Here is a 15183-nt window from a genome sequence, read left to right on the forward strand (position 1 = left end):
GGAGCTCAACTGATTCAGATTTGTCCATTCCTCTTTCATTTGTCCTTTCCTGAAGCCCATTGTTATTTTGAGCTGAGCAGAGAATAACCAAAAGGCCTGGGACAAATGGCCTTGGCAAGCAAGCAGTTGTATTTGGTGCCTTTTAAATTTGGTGCCTGTGAAAGAACAAAGCTTTGATGAAATGGACTGACTGTATGGGCCTCGTTTTTAGATGGACTATTATTGTGTATGATGTGGAAATGCAAATATTTCTTGCCTGTTCATTTGAGGATTATAGGGCTAACTTGCTATACCTAATTTAACCTGAGACTCAGATGAGAAAACAGTAGAACTTCATTGTGTGAGGGATTGCGGGAACATTTATTGTCTGAGGGGCTCCACGACTTATTGTTGCCCACTGGTGAAACTTATGATTGGCAGGAGGCAGGTGGGCAAATGCTCTATTAACAGGTAGCCAGGGTTAGTTAGTTAGTTAGTTAGTTAGTTACAGGATTAGTTCACTCAAGAGACAAAAAAAGGCTTATGTAGGCTCAGAGATAGTGGAGCAAATTATATGTACCAGGATTGGAGGACAAGATTCTACTCTAGGATATGCAATTATAAAGATGGAGAAATAATCATGCTTAACTCTTGTGTGTTCTTTTTCCCCGTTGGGAAATACTTTCTGTCCCTTTAACACAATTTTTTCATAAGCCGGTTATCTTTTCTTATTTTAATACCTCCATGCGTAGAAACCATAAACTACACCACCTTGAGAGGCCTAAGGGAAGTTTCTAGGTTGATTTAAAAGGGGCAAGAGTGGGCTAACCAGAGAGGTGTACTACCTTTCCTCAGATGGCAGGGGCCCCAGAATGGCTGTGAGGTGGCTGTCACAGTGCCAAATGCAAGTTCTGCTGGAATTGGTTCCACTAGGCAGCTCCCAGTTGGAGCTCCTTTATGTGTGTGTGTGTGTGTGTGTGTGTGTGTGAGAGAGAGAGAGAGAGAGAGAGAGAGAGAGAGAGAGAGAGAGAGAGTCAAGTTCCCAGAGTGGAGATGCTGTTAGATCCATCCCTTACTCTAGATCAGGCATAGGCAAACTCGGCCCTCCAGATGTTTTGGGACTACAACTCCCATCATCCCTAGCTAACAGGACCAGTAGTCAGGGATGATGGGAATTGTAGTCTCAAAACACCTGGAGGGCCAAGTTTGCCTATGGCTGCTCTCCATCATAGGTCTTCAACTAGTGGGTCATGGCCTGATCTATGGTGGGTCACAACTGCAGTGCTGCAACCAAACCAATATATTGCTAAAAACCTTAGTGAGTCCTCAAATGCATGCTTGGGCTGAAAGTTGGTCCTGGGTCTCAGAAGGCTGAATATTACTGCTCTAGATGCCACCTGTGGCACAAAGTGCCTTTTCCCAGCTTACGGTAGTACATCAGCTATGATCACTTTTGAAAAAAGAAAACCTGACCACTGTTATCCGCATCCTGTTCAAATCCAGATTAAACTACTACAGTGCATTCATGCCCTGAGCTGCCTTTGAAATTGGCTCAGAATATGGTAGCTGGATGGTTGGCAGGTGCTGGTAGCCTGTTAGAAACCACACCACCAGTTTTAAAAGAGCTGCGCTGGCTTCCTATCTGAGCACAGCTCAGAATTTTCCTTTTAACCTGAAAAGCCCTATATAGCTTGGAACCCAGATTTCTAAAGGCCCATATGCTCATCTTTGAACAACATTCTCCAGTGCTGCCCCCCCCCCCCGCTTTGTTTGAGGTGACAACTAGGGTGGTGACTTGAATAAAAGGCCTTTTTAGTGGTAGCAACTCAGCTCTACAATGCCCTTTCCAAGTTTTCTATCCAAACACCTAGCTTCATCAATCTGAGGCACCAGGTTAAATTTAAAATAGTATGCAAATGTGGATTTTCATGCCAGTTGTTTTTAAGGCACATTAATGCGGAAATGTAATGGAAGAGATTTATGAATGAACACAGGAGAAAGTGATACAGATTGGAAATAAGATGATTCATCCCTTCCAGCTTGATCCAGTTTTCATGCTAATTTATTTAGATTTATATGTTAAGCATTGTGGTCATGAAATAGAATTACTTTGAAATTAAGTATGTCAATCCTCACATTAAAAAACCAACATTGTGTCTTTTCTATCTCACAGTTTTCCATCTTTCATTTGTTTTCCTTTCTTGGCAAGTTGATTCAGTCTTTGCCTATTATTTTTTCCTGTGGTTTTTAAAATGATGCATGCACACCACATACACATCTTAAAGGATAGGCAGATGACATGGATCTTCTCAATATGCGATGGGCTACAAGCCAATGCAGTTAACCCACGAGTAAAGCATTATAATGCCATACGCATGATTACACATATTATACTAAGTAAACAGCTCAGATTAAAATAAATGATTTGGCTCTGTACAAGTACAGTTGATAATTTCATATTTGCTTACCTTTTCGCTAAGTAAATAAATAAGAAGCACATCACAAGGAGACTTACTTCATTTCCCATGGGTAGGTAATGAAAGAAACAAATTATGAAAACATCTAATTTTTAAAGGAATTAAAATAAAAACAATAACCAGCTGGGATCTAATTAATTTCATGTGTCAAACATATTTCAGTAGAGCTGCATGAGTTTCATTCTGCAGTTTTATTCTTATGAGCTGCCACAGAATTCATCATTAGTTACATTGAATGAAAAACAGCAGTGTGGTTTTCTTCACTAAGCCATACATGCAGAAAGGTCCCACTGAAATTCAGAAGTCTAGCTGAGAGGACAGAAATGAGGGCAGAGAGAGTTTTGTGTGTTTCTCCTTCCTTTTCTGTTTTGTGTTTCCAGTGGAAGGGAAATAAACTGCAACAATTCCTGGGCTGGGTTAGCATAGGTTTCTCCCTGGATTGAGAAGGCTTCGGATCCAAGTCCTCCTCCTTATCCATCCCAGCAGGCCCCCCAATCTACCCCCAGCACCAGACCCTCCAAATTTCCCTATTTTCCAGGGGTGTCCAATTTAGAGAAGCTGTCCTGGTTTCTGATTTGATCCCAGAATGTCCCACTTTTCCTTAGGATGTCCCTATTTTCATTGGAGAAATGTTGGAGGGTATGGCATTATCCAACCCGAGCCGTCTGAAGGCAATCCTGTATTGGGAAGTTTTTTAAATGTTTAACATTATGTTTTTATATGTGTTGGAAGGTGCCCAGAGTGGCTGGGGCAACCCAGTGAGATGTGGGGGGTGGGTTATAAATAGTAAAAAGGGATTGTGGAATGGGATGTCCCTATTTCCATTGGAGACATGTTGGAGGGTATGGAGCACGTCCCTTTTCCAGGCCTACCAACTCTGCTACTCTGATGTCATTGGGGCCGCAAAGGTTTCTGCAGTGGTGTATGGGGGAAATCTGACATGAGTTCCCATTTGGAGAGAGAGATCTGATGCTTCCTATGGAAGTTCATTACTTTCCTAACCAGTGGTGAAAACAAGAAACTAAAAAAATAGGATGTGATGCAGAGAAGCTAATATTGTCAACATTATTATCTCCATAGTCAGCCTGTGCTTACTTTCAACCAGTTCAGACTGTGCCTAGCCATTGTAAGCACCACACTCTTAGGATAATTTTTTCACTGCTTATTCCCAAACAAAGACCATGTCCATTTGCCCTCAATGCAAACTTCACCCATTTCAGGCTAAGCTGGGTGAACTGGCTTTGATTCACAATGAAGAATACTGATTTGCCACAACATCACCTGGCAAGCTACTTGGAAGGCTACAAACAGAACAAAGAATCTCAACCCGTATTTTTCCACTAAATTAGTTCTGTTTCTGTTCTCCTTAATGTACAGGCAGATTGTTTTCATGGTCATTAGAATTACTTCAACTCTCCAAGGAAATCACTCTTATTGTATAGATTGCTGCAGAGTATTCATGTTAAACTTTCGTTTCTTTTAAAGAAACAGCCATTTCCCTGAGATGCCCTACTTATGTGTAAAGCTTAAACTATTTTTTCAGTGAAATGTGACATTTACCACTACCTTAATCTCGGAAAGATTGGGAGGGGAGTTGGGTGGCTTCTCTTGGCCTTGCTTTTCTGTCTATGCATTGATCCAACATTGCATGCAAGTGGGAGAGACTTGCGCCATACGAAGTGGGAATGTGAATTTTGCAGCATCCATGATCACATGTACAGAAACTACATATGATGGTCAGATAAATGTGATAACTGACAGCAGTGAAAGGCACTGGGTTTTGTTATGGCATTATGACGTTCTTCCTGTAATGTTAGATGAACTGCAACAGCCCATGGACACATGCAAGTAATTGCATAATGTTGCAATCATTGAGCGTCACATTTGCCTACTTCCCATTGGCACCAGTTGTATCTGTATACTCGTAACTTCCTTATGGTTTGAATTTTTGTACACCCACAAGCTTTGCCCCAATCTTATGAGGTGCATCTTATTTTTCCTCCCCATGCTGAGGCAAATGGGGCCCTGCTTTGAATGAGAAAAAAGTGGTATTACAAAGCTCAAGAGTACAGTTGATTTGAAAAGGCAGCAGAGAATGAAGGGAGAGAGGGTGGTTGGAATATGTGTGGGATCTGCATTGGCATAAGAATAAAAGGGGTCACTAGTGGAAGGAAAGATGGAGAATAAATTCAGTTCTCCTAGCATTTAAAGGTGACCCTGCAACATTTGCATTTTCCAAAATGGCAAACTGAAGCACAGACTTCCTTCAACGTTTTCGCAATTCTGCAATGTTCTTGCTGCAGCTATCCTGTTTTTGCAGTGAAAATGACTGCTAAAACAAAACAAAAAACCCCAAACACTGCTTTCTTTATCCATTGCCAAAATTACAGGAGTCCTGACAGAATAAAAGGTAACAATTAATTGGCAACAACAACAGCAACAAATAAAAAACCTTGTATTTTCTCACTATAATAAATTTTGCAACTTGTCAGTGAGAACTTCTAGCATCACTACACTACCATGCTAGAGAAAGCTACACAGAATTGCAGCCTGTTGTGCAGCTGTTGAAAGCAGAAGCACCATGCCAGAAAGGGAGAAACATCTGGCAAAGCATTACAGGTGGTGTACAATAGAGAAGTATAATCTTCCTGCCCAGTATGCTAAAATAGTTTGCATCAGTCTCTGATTAGCTTCCAGATTTCTGGGCATCTGAGTAAGCTGAACTGCCAAAACTTTCAAGGTTCTCACAGAATTAATTAACACTTACAGAGAAGCATCTGACATGAACTAGGAAAGTAGGCTATGGCACTGTGCTTCTCTCCGTGCATCTTTGAACGGCAGCCCTCTGTCTTTGTGCTATTTTATCTCTGAGCTTTGTTCTTTAAAAACCCTGTTTTATGTAAGCTCCACATCAGAATGTGTTTCCTCTGTTCTGCTGCTTTGGCAGGTCCTGCATTCATCTCACAGCTATTACTACGCATCTTGTTGTCTCCAGCTTTATTTGCAGCACCAGGTGTAAATAAGTGACAGGAGGATCACAGGTGGTTATCAGGACAGGCACTGTGCTTCTAGAAAGCTGGCCATTAAAACACCCAGAACATTGTGTATGATAACACTGGGGAACCACTTTGACATGAAATGTTTGTATCTAGAAAAATGTAGTTTCCCCAGCATTGAAGAATAACAGCCTTTTTCTTCTTCCCTCTACAGGCAGTGGGGGATGGGGACGGGGACAGGGACAGAGAATGTCAGTGTAAATACGCACATTTATTTTCATAAAAGAGCTACTTGCTTGGTTTTATGAAATGTTAGCAGTGAATATTAGGAAACCTGTTTCTAAAGTGCGTTCCCAGCTTCCCAACTGACTTTAAATGGAATTTCTACTAGTACTAACAGGGGAGAAATATCGGAATGCAATCACATGTGCATGCACACACCCACCCACCACTGTGAGCATAACTCCCCATTTTCCTTTCCCCTCGCCTCAGACTCCTTTCCCAAATCACAGATTCCTAAGGGAAGACATTATTCCACAATTTCAAATGCAAGTCCAATGGATGTCGCTGTAGTTGATGTTCTGTCGAGTATGTGATGCAAGAGTACCATGTATCTATAAAATCACCCCAATCTCTCTTTCCAGCTAAGGCTTTAATTTTCTTGGTCATTTATATTTTTTTTCTGAAGGTAATCCAAACTTTCATTTCCATTGTGACATTTGAAAGTGTTCTAATTTTGGGCAACAAGTTGTCAAACTGCTACTTAAAGAAAAGCAATCAATTATTTGTATCTCAGCTTGACATTTTCATTTTTAAAGATTGTTACCAGTACTAAAGGTGGGGTGCAAATAACATTTGTTTTGTGATCAAACTTATTTCACCAACAGCATTTTTCCAAAATGGCTGTAATTTGCTGCAGGCCCATGGCATATGTCTATGTTCCAATCTCTTTACACCCTCTCCAGCAAAGAGCAGAAATAGCTTCATTAATATGACTGCACCTCAAAGGTGTTAAATGCCACCTGTGTAGCAGCTTAAGAGTATTCTGTTTTATGAGCCTGGGCACTGAATTTAGGGGCTTTTTGCCCCACAGGCTCTGCCAATCTACCTCCTCAATTACTGTATCTAGATCAGATTCCCAAGTATGTTTCATCAAATTTGTTTGTCCTAATCGTATGTCACTAATGATTTTATAAATTATTGATTATGTATGTTTAGATTCTGTGTTAGTACTTAAAGTTAGATTTTCAAATGGTGTTAGAGTTCTGGATGCATGCACGATAACTGTTGGATATGCTGGAAAGTGCACCAGCCTGGGGCTTACAGGCTCCCTCTTCCACTTTCCCTTTCCTTTCACATACCAATATTTCTACACTTCCTGACAATCCATAATTTGCTCTCTCATTGAAACTTGAGAGGGGGAGTTTGAACAAACCAGAGTTTGCCCATGAGAACCAGGAAGTACAAAAATTGTTGTGCATGGGGGGATGGGAGAAATTATGGAAGAAAGTGTTTTCAGCAGCCCAGAGTTTTTCCAAAGGGCTTCAACAAGTAAAACTGATGAGAAATGGGAAGTACTTTTTCATTATCAGCAGTTCAGCTTTTGGGAGGAAAGAATACCTCATGTCCTCAGATAATTCATTAATTAAGGTATTTTGCTCCTACGTGAAAGCCAACCAAGGAAGAGGAAGAATATAATAAATAAAATATAAGGTTGCATATGTTTCTGATAATAAAGAATAGAATGATGAATAATACATAGCCTTTTTGGTAATAAAAACAGCATTCTTGTTAAAATTGCATTTCCCTTCACTATAATTTGCCAATTTTACATGTTTATGTCTTTAGTTAAGAAAAAAAAAACCTTTGCAGAACTTTGAGATCATGTAAGAACAGCAAGTCTTCATTTCTTATTCAATAGATTTTGTAGAGCCCAGTTTATTTGCTGGTGACTTCAGATTCAGTGTGAAAGTTACCATGATCTAGTGAATAGAGCTGACCTAACCAATGTAAGAGCCACCATAACCTGAATGTAGTCCACCAACCATATATAGTGGCCAACCAAGATGCCTGGACTTCCCCCACCAATTGTTTTTGTAGTCCCAGGCAGGTCACAGGTAGCAAGACACAGTTGTTTATTGTACCATGTAAAGAAATTGGTTTTTTGGCTGCTGAGCATGTTTCACAAATGAAGTCTATGTTCTCTTGCCTTCTGATATGATCTTCAGTTGTATTGGTTCATGCAATTGATTTTGCCTTTGCCTTTGATACACTGTCTGTTGGTCATCCCTGTCGTTTGTCATGCTCTTTTTTTCTTCTCACAGTTTTAAACTCTAAGGTCCTTGCAGCAAAAAAAGAACCTGTCTTGTCACTTAGCTTTATAATGCACAGTGACATTCATGTGACTATATCAGAGATAGTTGGAGGGGCTGTATCAAAATATGCAGTGAATAGGGATTCTCTGCTGTGGATTATTCTGTAAAGCATGTCCTATGCTACTAGAGAAAAACCTTCTTTTGTATCTGAAGAAAAGTTCTTTAAATTTTAGAATGAGTTTATGACAAGAATGATAAAATGGCTTCAATCTGTGAATTCAAACACTGAAGATAATGCAAAGCTGGAACATTCTTTGTGTCAGGAAGCACTGTCTAATTCCCCACCCCCACCCCCGCTAATAAATACTGGCTTCTGCTGGGCACTAATCTCTTGGCAGAAATTTATGAGAAAAAAATTAGATGTTTCCCAATAAAAATTTATAATGGAAGCAAGCAGTGTATGCTTTCATCCAGGTAAGATGAAGAAGCAGAGCCACCCTTAAGAGGTTGCAAAGTCTTATTTGTCGTCAAATTGGAGAACATGACAGCTTCCATTAAAAGAAAGATTTCCTATTGCCATGACAATAGCTTTAAACTAAACCAAACAAGGGATATAAATTATTCTCAGGGTCTTGTTCTAATAGCAATGCTAGATGGCTTTCTTTTTTCCTATTGCTGTTTGATTGATGTTCTTTCTCAGAAGACCTAAAAGGTGACAACCAAAAAATTCCCACACATCTTGTGAGATGGATTTTTGTCTGGATTGTAAACCATAAATTGTCCCCCACTTAGGCAATATTCAAGTATAATAATAAATCTTGTCTTGCTGCCTTGAATTTTCTTGATAAACCCTTCGACCTGCTACTCCTTGTCTCTTTGAAATCTAAACGTCTTTGAATCAAAGTTTATTCTTCAAGAAACAGAAGAACAATAATCATCTTCTGTTAGGACATGTGTAGCATGTTCTCACTAATTTAATTATTGTCATTTTCTTAACAGCTTGCACAGACAAGGAGCTGAGGACCCTTGCATCCCGCCTAAAAGACTGGTTTGGTGCTCTTCATGAAGATGCAAATCGTGTCATCAAGCCAACCAGCTCGGATTCAGCACAAGGCAGTAAGATGACAATCTAAAAATAAAGTTGGAGATAAGTTCACGAGTTCAGCAAGTCAACAATAACTGTAATGACAGCTAATGTGGAAACTTTCATTTAATTATGCTGTGGTACATTCTCCTGCTATTTCAAACCACTCATTATTTTGTTTTATTTTCCTTTATTTTTTGCATATAGAAACAGGGTTGGAAATTTAATCACCATTTGCAGTCTGTTGAGTCGGGAAACTGTGAGGCAGCTAATGGACCATCTAGGGAAGAACTGTACCCTGCAATGCATTAAACAAATAGGATAACACTTTGTTTACCCCATTTTTCCTAACCCCGGTTCAATTAGACTCGCAGGGGTCGGCAAGGCTTACCAGGCATGGGCCGAATCACTCCCATGGAGATCATCCGTGGGCCGGGCCAGCGCAGCACAATGCAACACCAGAAATCACTTCTGCACATGCCCAGATGCCAAAAATTGCACCTGTGCAGAAGTGATTTTCAGCGTCTGGGCATGCGTAGAAGTGATTTCCGGTGCCACAGACATGCGCAGACGCAGTTTCTGGTGTCTGGGCATGTGCAGAAGCAATTTGCACATTGCACAATTTGCACAGCCGCGGAAGAGAGTCCCCGCGCTGTGCTGCGCTGGTTTGGTGCAGCACACAGGGACTCGCCAAGCAGGCAGCTCAGTTCGGGGACGGCTTGTGGGCTGCTTCCGGCCCATGGGCCTTAGGTTGCTGACCTCTGGGGTAGAGCAACGGCTGTGACTCCTGCTGGATATCAGACAAAGGCCTAATGGCCTGTTTCCTACAGTGGCCAGCCAAAGGCATATGGGGAACACACAAGCAGGACTGGGGGGAGTAAGGGGGACAGCCCTTGCCTGTTATTGTCCACCAATAAGTATTAGCTTGCTAGCTTGCTACCCACCCTTCAACAGGTCTTAACAATTTAAAATTCAGAAATTAAAACAGTTAAAAGAATATACAGCCGCAAGAACAGGGTGGGTCCTGAAAACATTCCTCTCTGGTGTAAAAGGCTATGATAAAGTTCTGGGTCTTCTATGTTCACAGAAAGCTGTTTAGGGAAGGTGTTAGACATATCACTGCAGGGAGTGAATTCCACAGCTTACAGAACCATCAAGACTTGTAGACATTAATAGCCTCCCCCCCACCATGAATTTGTCTAATAATCCCTCTTTTAAAGACATCTCAACTGGTGAGTGCTGTGATTAAAAAACGTGTTGGTTCTGTGGAGGAAGGGCACATAAGGCGGGCCCAGTACAGTCTCTTGCCTGAGGGCCCACAGAATCTTGCATCCAACAGGCGCTGTGTCAAGGCTTTGTGCAAGAGGAACAGGCCCTCTGCTGCCCTGCTGACTTTCCAGTGACTGACAGCATGCAGTAGGCAAGGAGCAAGGGGCTTTCTGTCAGTCCTGTTACTCCTTCCCTCTAGTGAGGGGCGGCAGAGTTTGCTGAAACTAAGTGAAATGTCAGCAGCCTCCCACCTGCTCTCAACAGAATTTGTCAAACTTGGGCAATTTTTCAATCTGTAGGTTAAAAATTCACAGCAGGCTTTGTGTGCTACAAATATTCCCACGACAGGCACTAGATTGGAAACATAATTTTAACAGAATGCTTTTTTATCCATTTATTATTAAGCATGCAACCGCCTGTCTCTGAGCAAGAAACTGCAAGACCTTTTCTGTGTGAAAGTGCCCTTTTTCTTGGGTTAATGAGTATTTAGGGAGGGAGGGTGCAGATTGTAGGCAGGCCTAAGTGTTACCATGGAACAGCAATCCTGAGTAGAAGCTATTGGTGTGTAACTATATCTGGCTTTCCCTACCATTTATTTTAATTATTTAAAAGGACAAACTGCATTTGTAATCCTTCATGAAAACCAAGAGGACACTAAAGATGTTCTCCTGGATGGCCCAAGCCCCTTGAATAGTACACCTCTACAGTAATCCCACCCAGAAGCCTAGTAAATACTAAGTGCAGACTCCATGTTTGTGGACGGTACCGCGTCAAACTGCTTGTGGCAGAATAACAGAACTGAATGATCCTTAATATAAAACTTCCTGCTCACAAAAAAACTAGATATTGAAAGCACAATTGTGGATCAATCTTTTCCTTGGTCTACCAATTTGTATATGCAGAGGGCCCACCCCCAGGGATAAATTCAGCTGTATGATTTCTTTGTCTGCAGTCTGAACTTGAACAGAATGGACTTCCCACCCCAGTGCTGTTTGTGCGAACCAGGCATAAGTTTCCAATGCTCATGAATCTCCAGCCTTTCACCATTCTGCTTGCATTTTCCTCCACCGACATGTGATCACTTCATTGACATGAGCTGTCAGGTTATGCTTATGGAGCCATAAGAAGCACATGCTTTTTTTACTGCAATCTATTTTGAGTATTCCTCTGTGGTTTTAAAGCAACTTCCAAATGATTGGAAATGATGGCTAAGATTTCTCTGGATACACCGCATCTGGAGAAGGTGTTCCACTGAATTTTTTTTCCTGTGCTGCAGTTTGATAGGATGCTGCTGTAAGTTAACGAAAACCGAGTGGATCAAGTTCATCTGCAGGCAAAAAGTAAAGATTATATTCTTCCTATTCATTCGTGAAATGGAAGTATTGGCACAGTTTTAAGTTTTAACTACTGTAATCTCATTCGCTGTCCACTTTAGGCAAAGCTCTTTTCTTTCTTATTTCCAAGCAACAGAAACAAAGTTCTTCAGAGCACCAGTGGTGTTGTTGTTGTTTTTGCAATTAGTACCTTTTCTAAAGTGAGGTGTTGTTTTTTAAATGTCACTGGAAACTAGTTATTCTGTGCAGTGGAAGCCTATGCATGTTTTCTTGAAAGTAATTCCCACACTGTGTTCAGTGGGTTTAATGCCCTAAAAAGTGTGGTTAGGATCAAAGATGCAGCTAATTTAGCTTCAACAGCCCAATCTTAGAAATTAGAAATCAATTAAGTCTTAGGGATGGAGCCCACAGATCCACCTACATGTATACAAGATAAAGCATTCACATGGCATATAAGCAAGTGTTGAGTACTGCATAGCTTTCTATGAAAAAAATTATCCAGATTTGCCTTTTTGTCTCCCTTTTGGTTTGTTCATTCCACTAGTCCAGCACAAACACAAGGCCCCAATATATATAAATTGATATTTTATTTTACCTGCAAACAATAATGCAGCATATACAATTGTTACAGTAAGGCATAGAGAATGCAAGTGTTCTTATCCATAGTTTTATTCTACTAAATAGTTGTTTCCATATATGTTATAACATCCATATATATCCCATTCATTTAAGAGATCCCATAATTTGCAAATTTTCAAGATTAGATCTGTAGTTATTCTAGTTCAGATGTGTACAATCAGTACACAGGTTCAGCTAAGCTGGTGTGTCGTCAGAAGCACCACTGAACTATGGCCTGTACCCACAAATTTTTGTGTATCTTTTTCTATATTGAATCTGGCTATTCCAAAACTATTTATTTTCATTTTTTGTATTTTCATTAAGTCTGCTTCTGTCTAAACGGTGCATTGTGCCCAGTGTTTCAGTGTACAATTTTCTGTTTATTTTTTACGTGTGAAATGTGTAGGTGAAAAGGTTTTGAGACAATAAGAAGCCTTTTACAAATAGGTCACTTATTTGAATCTGTTCCAGAATCTGAAGTGATTGGAAGCTGGTGTCTCTTGTTACCAGCTGTCCAAGACAATGTTACATGTAATGACTTTAGCCCACTTTTGGTTGAGCAGGTGTTTTGAGTCCAAAGAATCCCCTTCTCAACAGGCACTAATTAATAACCTTTCTAGAATTGCCTGCAAATATATCGAGATACTTGAATGACCTAAAAAGCTAGCGAGACTTCTGATCTTTGGCCTTATTATTTGAGGCTGTGGGATGAAGGGAAAAAGTGAAAAAGACAAAGCTTTCTCGATGCAGGCGTGTTTGAGCTGTAGCATTGAATAGGTTTCTTGCTTACTTCCAGCCAACATTGTAGGAGAGGAGTAGAGAACAGAAAGTCGACATATTTTGAGTGAAAGAAATATATTAAGCTTCCCAACACATATAAAGAAACCTAACATTCAGCACTGTTGTCGTCTTTACCCTACTTATCTTGCACATCCATCTCCTATACTTCTGAAAACTGGCTGAGCACTGCCATGGAAAGGAAATATATCAATATGTAAAAGGGTTCCTCCTTTTACATATACCCCATTAATGTGTATGTGACTGTATGCATTTTGACAGCCTGTATCTTGTTTATCAAATCATGTTTTTTTGTCATGACCCATCATTTGAGCAAACCTTTTTATGATCATTACACCAGTGATGTCAGAGGGATCTGTGTTAACAGTAGCATGCCCTTTAAAAGATATTCTTCACTGAGTATCCTACAGCACTATGATTTAGATTTAAATAGATAGTCCATTCCCTGCAAAAGAGAAGCAACTAACAATAGGCAGGTGCTCAACTTTCTCATTGAAATCAATGGGGAGCTTGGCTGGGTTATGTCCAATGTTTCTTTTGACCACTGTATTATACTGAAAATGTAAAGCTACAGGCATAAAATTCAGAATTACAGTTAATTCATTATGTACATGTCAGTATTTAGGAGCTGGAGCAGGATTTGGGCTGGGTTTTTATCCCTCAGATAGAACAGTGCAGTGCTGCTTGTGATAAAAGCAGTCTGAGTAAGAAACCACTGTAGCAAGACTTTTATAGTGTGGTAGTTTTGGTGAGGTGTTTTCCTTTATCTTAGTTCAGGATAACAATGTCAAGCACAATAGAATTCCTATTATATATATTATTCACACCTTGGAGTTACACATACTCGTTTAAGCATAGGTTGAATGGTCATCTGCCGTGGATGCTTTAGCTGAGATTCCTGCATTGCAGGAGGTTGGACTAGATGACCCTTGGGGTCCCTTCCAACTCTACAATTCTATGATTATTTTTTTATTTCATTACATTTGTATCCCACTGTTCCTCAAAAGAGCGCAAGGTGGCATACGCAGTTCTCCTCCCCATTTTATCAAACCTGTGAGGTAGATTAGGCTGAGAGTGACGTATCAGATGTCTAAGAAAAGGTAATAGATTGATGTGATGATTTTTCTGTAGTTTCTTGAAAGTCACTGCTTTGAATAAATGTACACCTCATTTTTTTCCTTAAAGCTTTACTTGTCTAGAAAGAGACAAGAAAGTGTACATAAGACTTGGCAATCTTGGACTTGATTGTTGACACAGGCATGTCAAGTAGTGATTCAATCAAAGCAACTTTTATTCAAAGGCAGTTTAAAGTAGAAATAAACACTTACTGCCACATCTCAGCACCATAATATACTTCCTTGCTTTAACCTTTTAAACAGCAATAACTAGCTAGCTAAACTTTTCATAAGACTTCTTTAAATGCCTGCATATTAAAGTAACACATTATTATTTTCTAGTAGAAGTCTTGAGGTAATTTTTTTTTTAAAAAAATTATACTAGAACGGTGTATACAAATAAATCTTAGGCAAGTACAATTAACATCTTCTGGTTTTCACATTTGGCCCTTACAAGTGCATCATAATGCAGTTGTTGTATCTATATTAATTACTGTGTCATTCAGTTAAGTGCTTGCATTGAGATTGCATACTGCAATAATGTGATTAGTAGCAAAGCTTCTGCCACTGTTATGGGAAACGCCAGACGTAATAGGTATAAAGCTGTAGAGTTTACCTAGAACCACCTTCACTACGTTTATATGAATGTACCTACTTTTCTTCAGCATAAAGCTCCTCCCATTTTTTTAAAACACAGTTCTGCAACTTTATAGGAGAAGCCAGTGGTACATGGTCCTAATTGGTGTCCACCCCTCCCCTGCTGGATGCAGCAAGAAAACTCCTCCCTCCCCTTTAGAAAGTATTTCTTTGTTTCTTTAAAGGAACAATCAATGAATGGGATAACACAAATTTGTTGCCACTGTTCCCCTGAAACATGAGAATGGATGGATGGATAAACTAGCATTTCGATTTGGTTGTCACGCATGCTGATCATTTCAGATGAAAAACCAGGGTCACCCTGCTGCTGAGGGATGCACTCGGAGCTCTCTTCTGCTCTCTATCATCTGTTTATTATCTGAATTAAAGGCATTTCTAAAATGCTTAATATCTAAACACCTCCAAGTGATATATAAAAATACAACATAAAAACAATGAAACTATCACAGAAACTGGAAACCAGTAAAATGTTATTGTAAAAAGGTGTAAAAACAGGAAAGAGCATCCCTGTGCAGGAACAATGGTAGAAAATGCCCTTTTT

At 40.0% G+C, this 15183-nt stretch overlaps 1 protein-coding gene across 2 annotated transcripts in view; it reads left to right on the forward strand.

Moving 5' to 3' along the window:
- The window catches only part of SPOCK1 (SPARC (osteonectin), cwcv and kazal like domains proteoglycan 1), a 413288-nt gene that overhangs the window by 380236 nt on the left and 17869 nt on the right, over positions 1 to 15183 (forward strand). For both annotated transcript variants that reach the window (XM_080996315.1, XM_080996316.1), the window contains exon 7: positions 8767 to 8883. In XM_080996315.1, the coding sequence (XP_080852441.1) occupies positions 8767 to 8883 (117 nt within the window). The remainder of the gene's footprint in view (positions 1 to 8766; positions 8884 to 15183) is intronic.

Source organism: Podarcis pityusensis (genome assembly GCF_964106645.2).
Source record: "Podarcis pityusensis genome assembly, chromosome: 2".
In the NCBI taxonomy this organism is placed as follows: Eukaryota; Metazoa; Chordata; class Lepidosauria; order Squamata; family Lacertidae; genus Podarcis; species Podarcis pityusensis.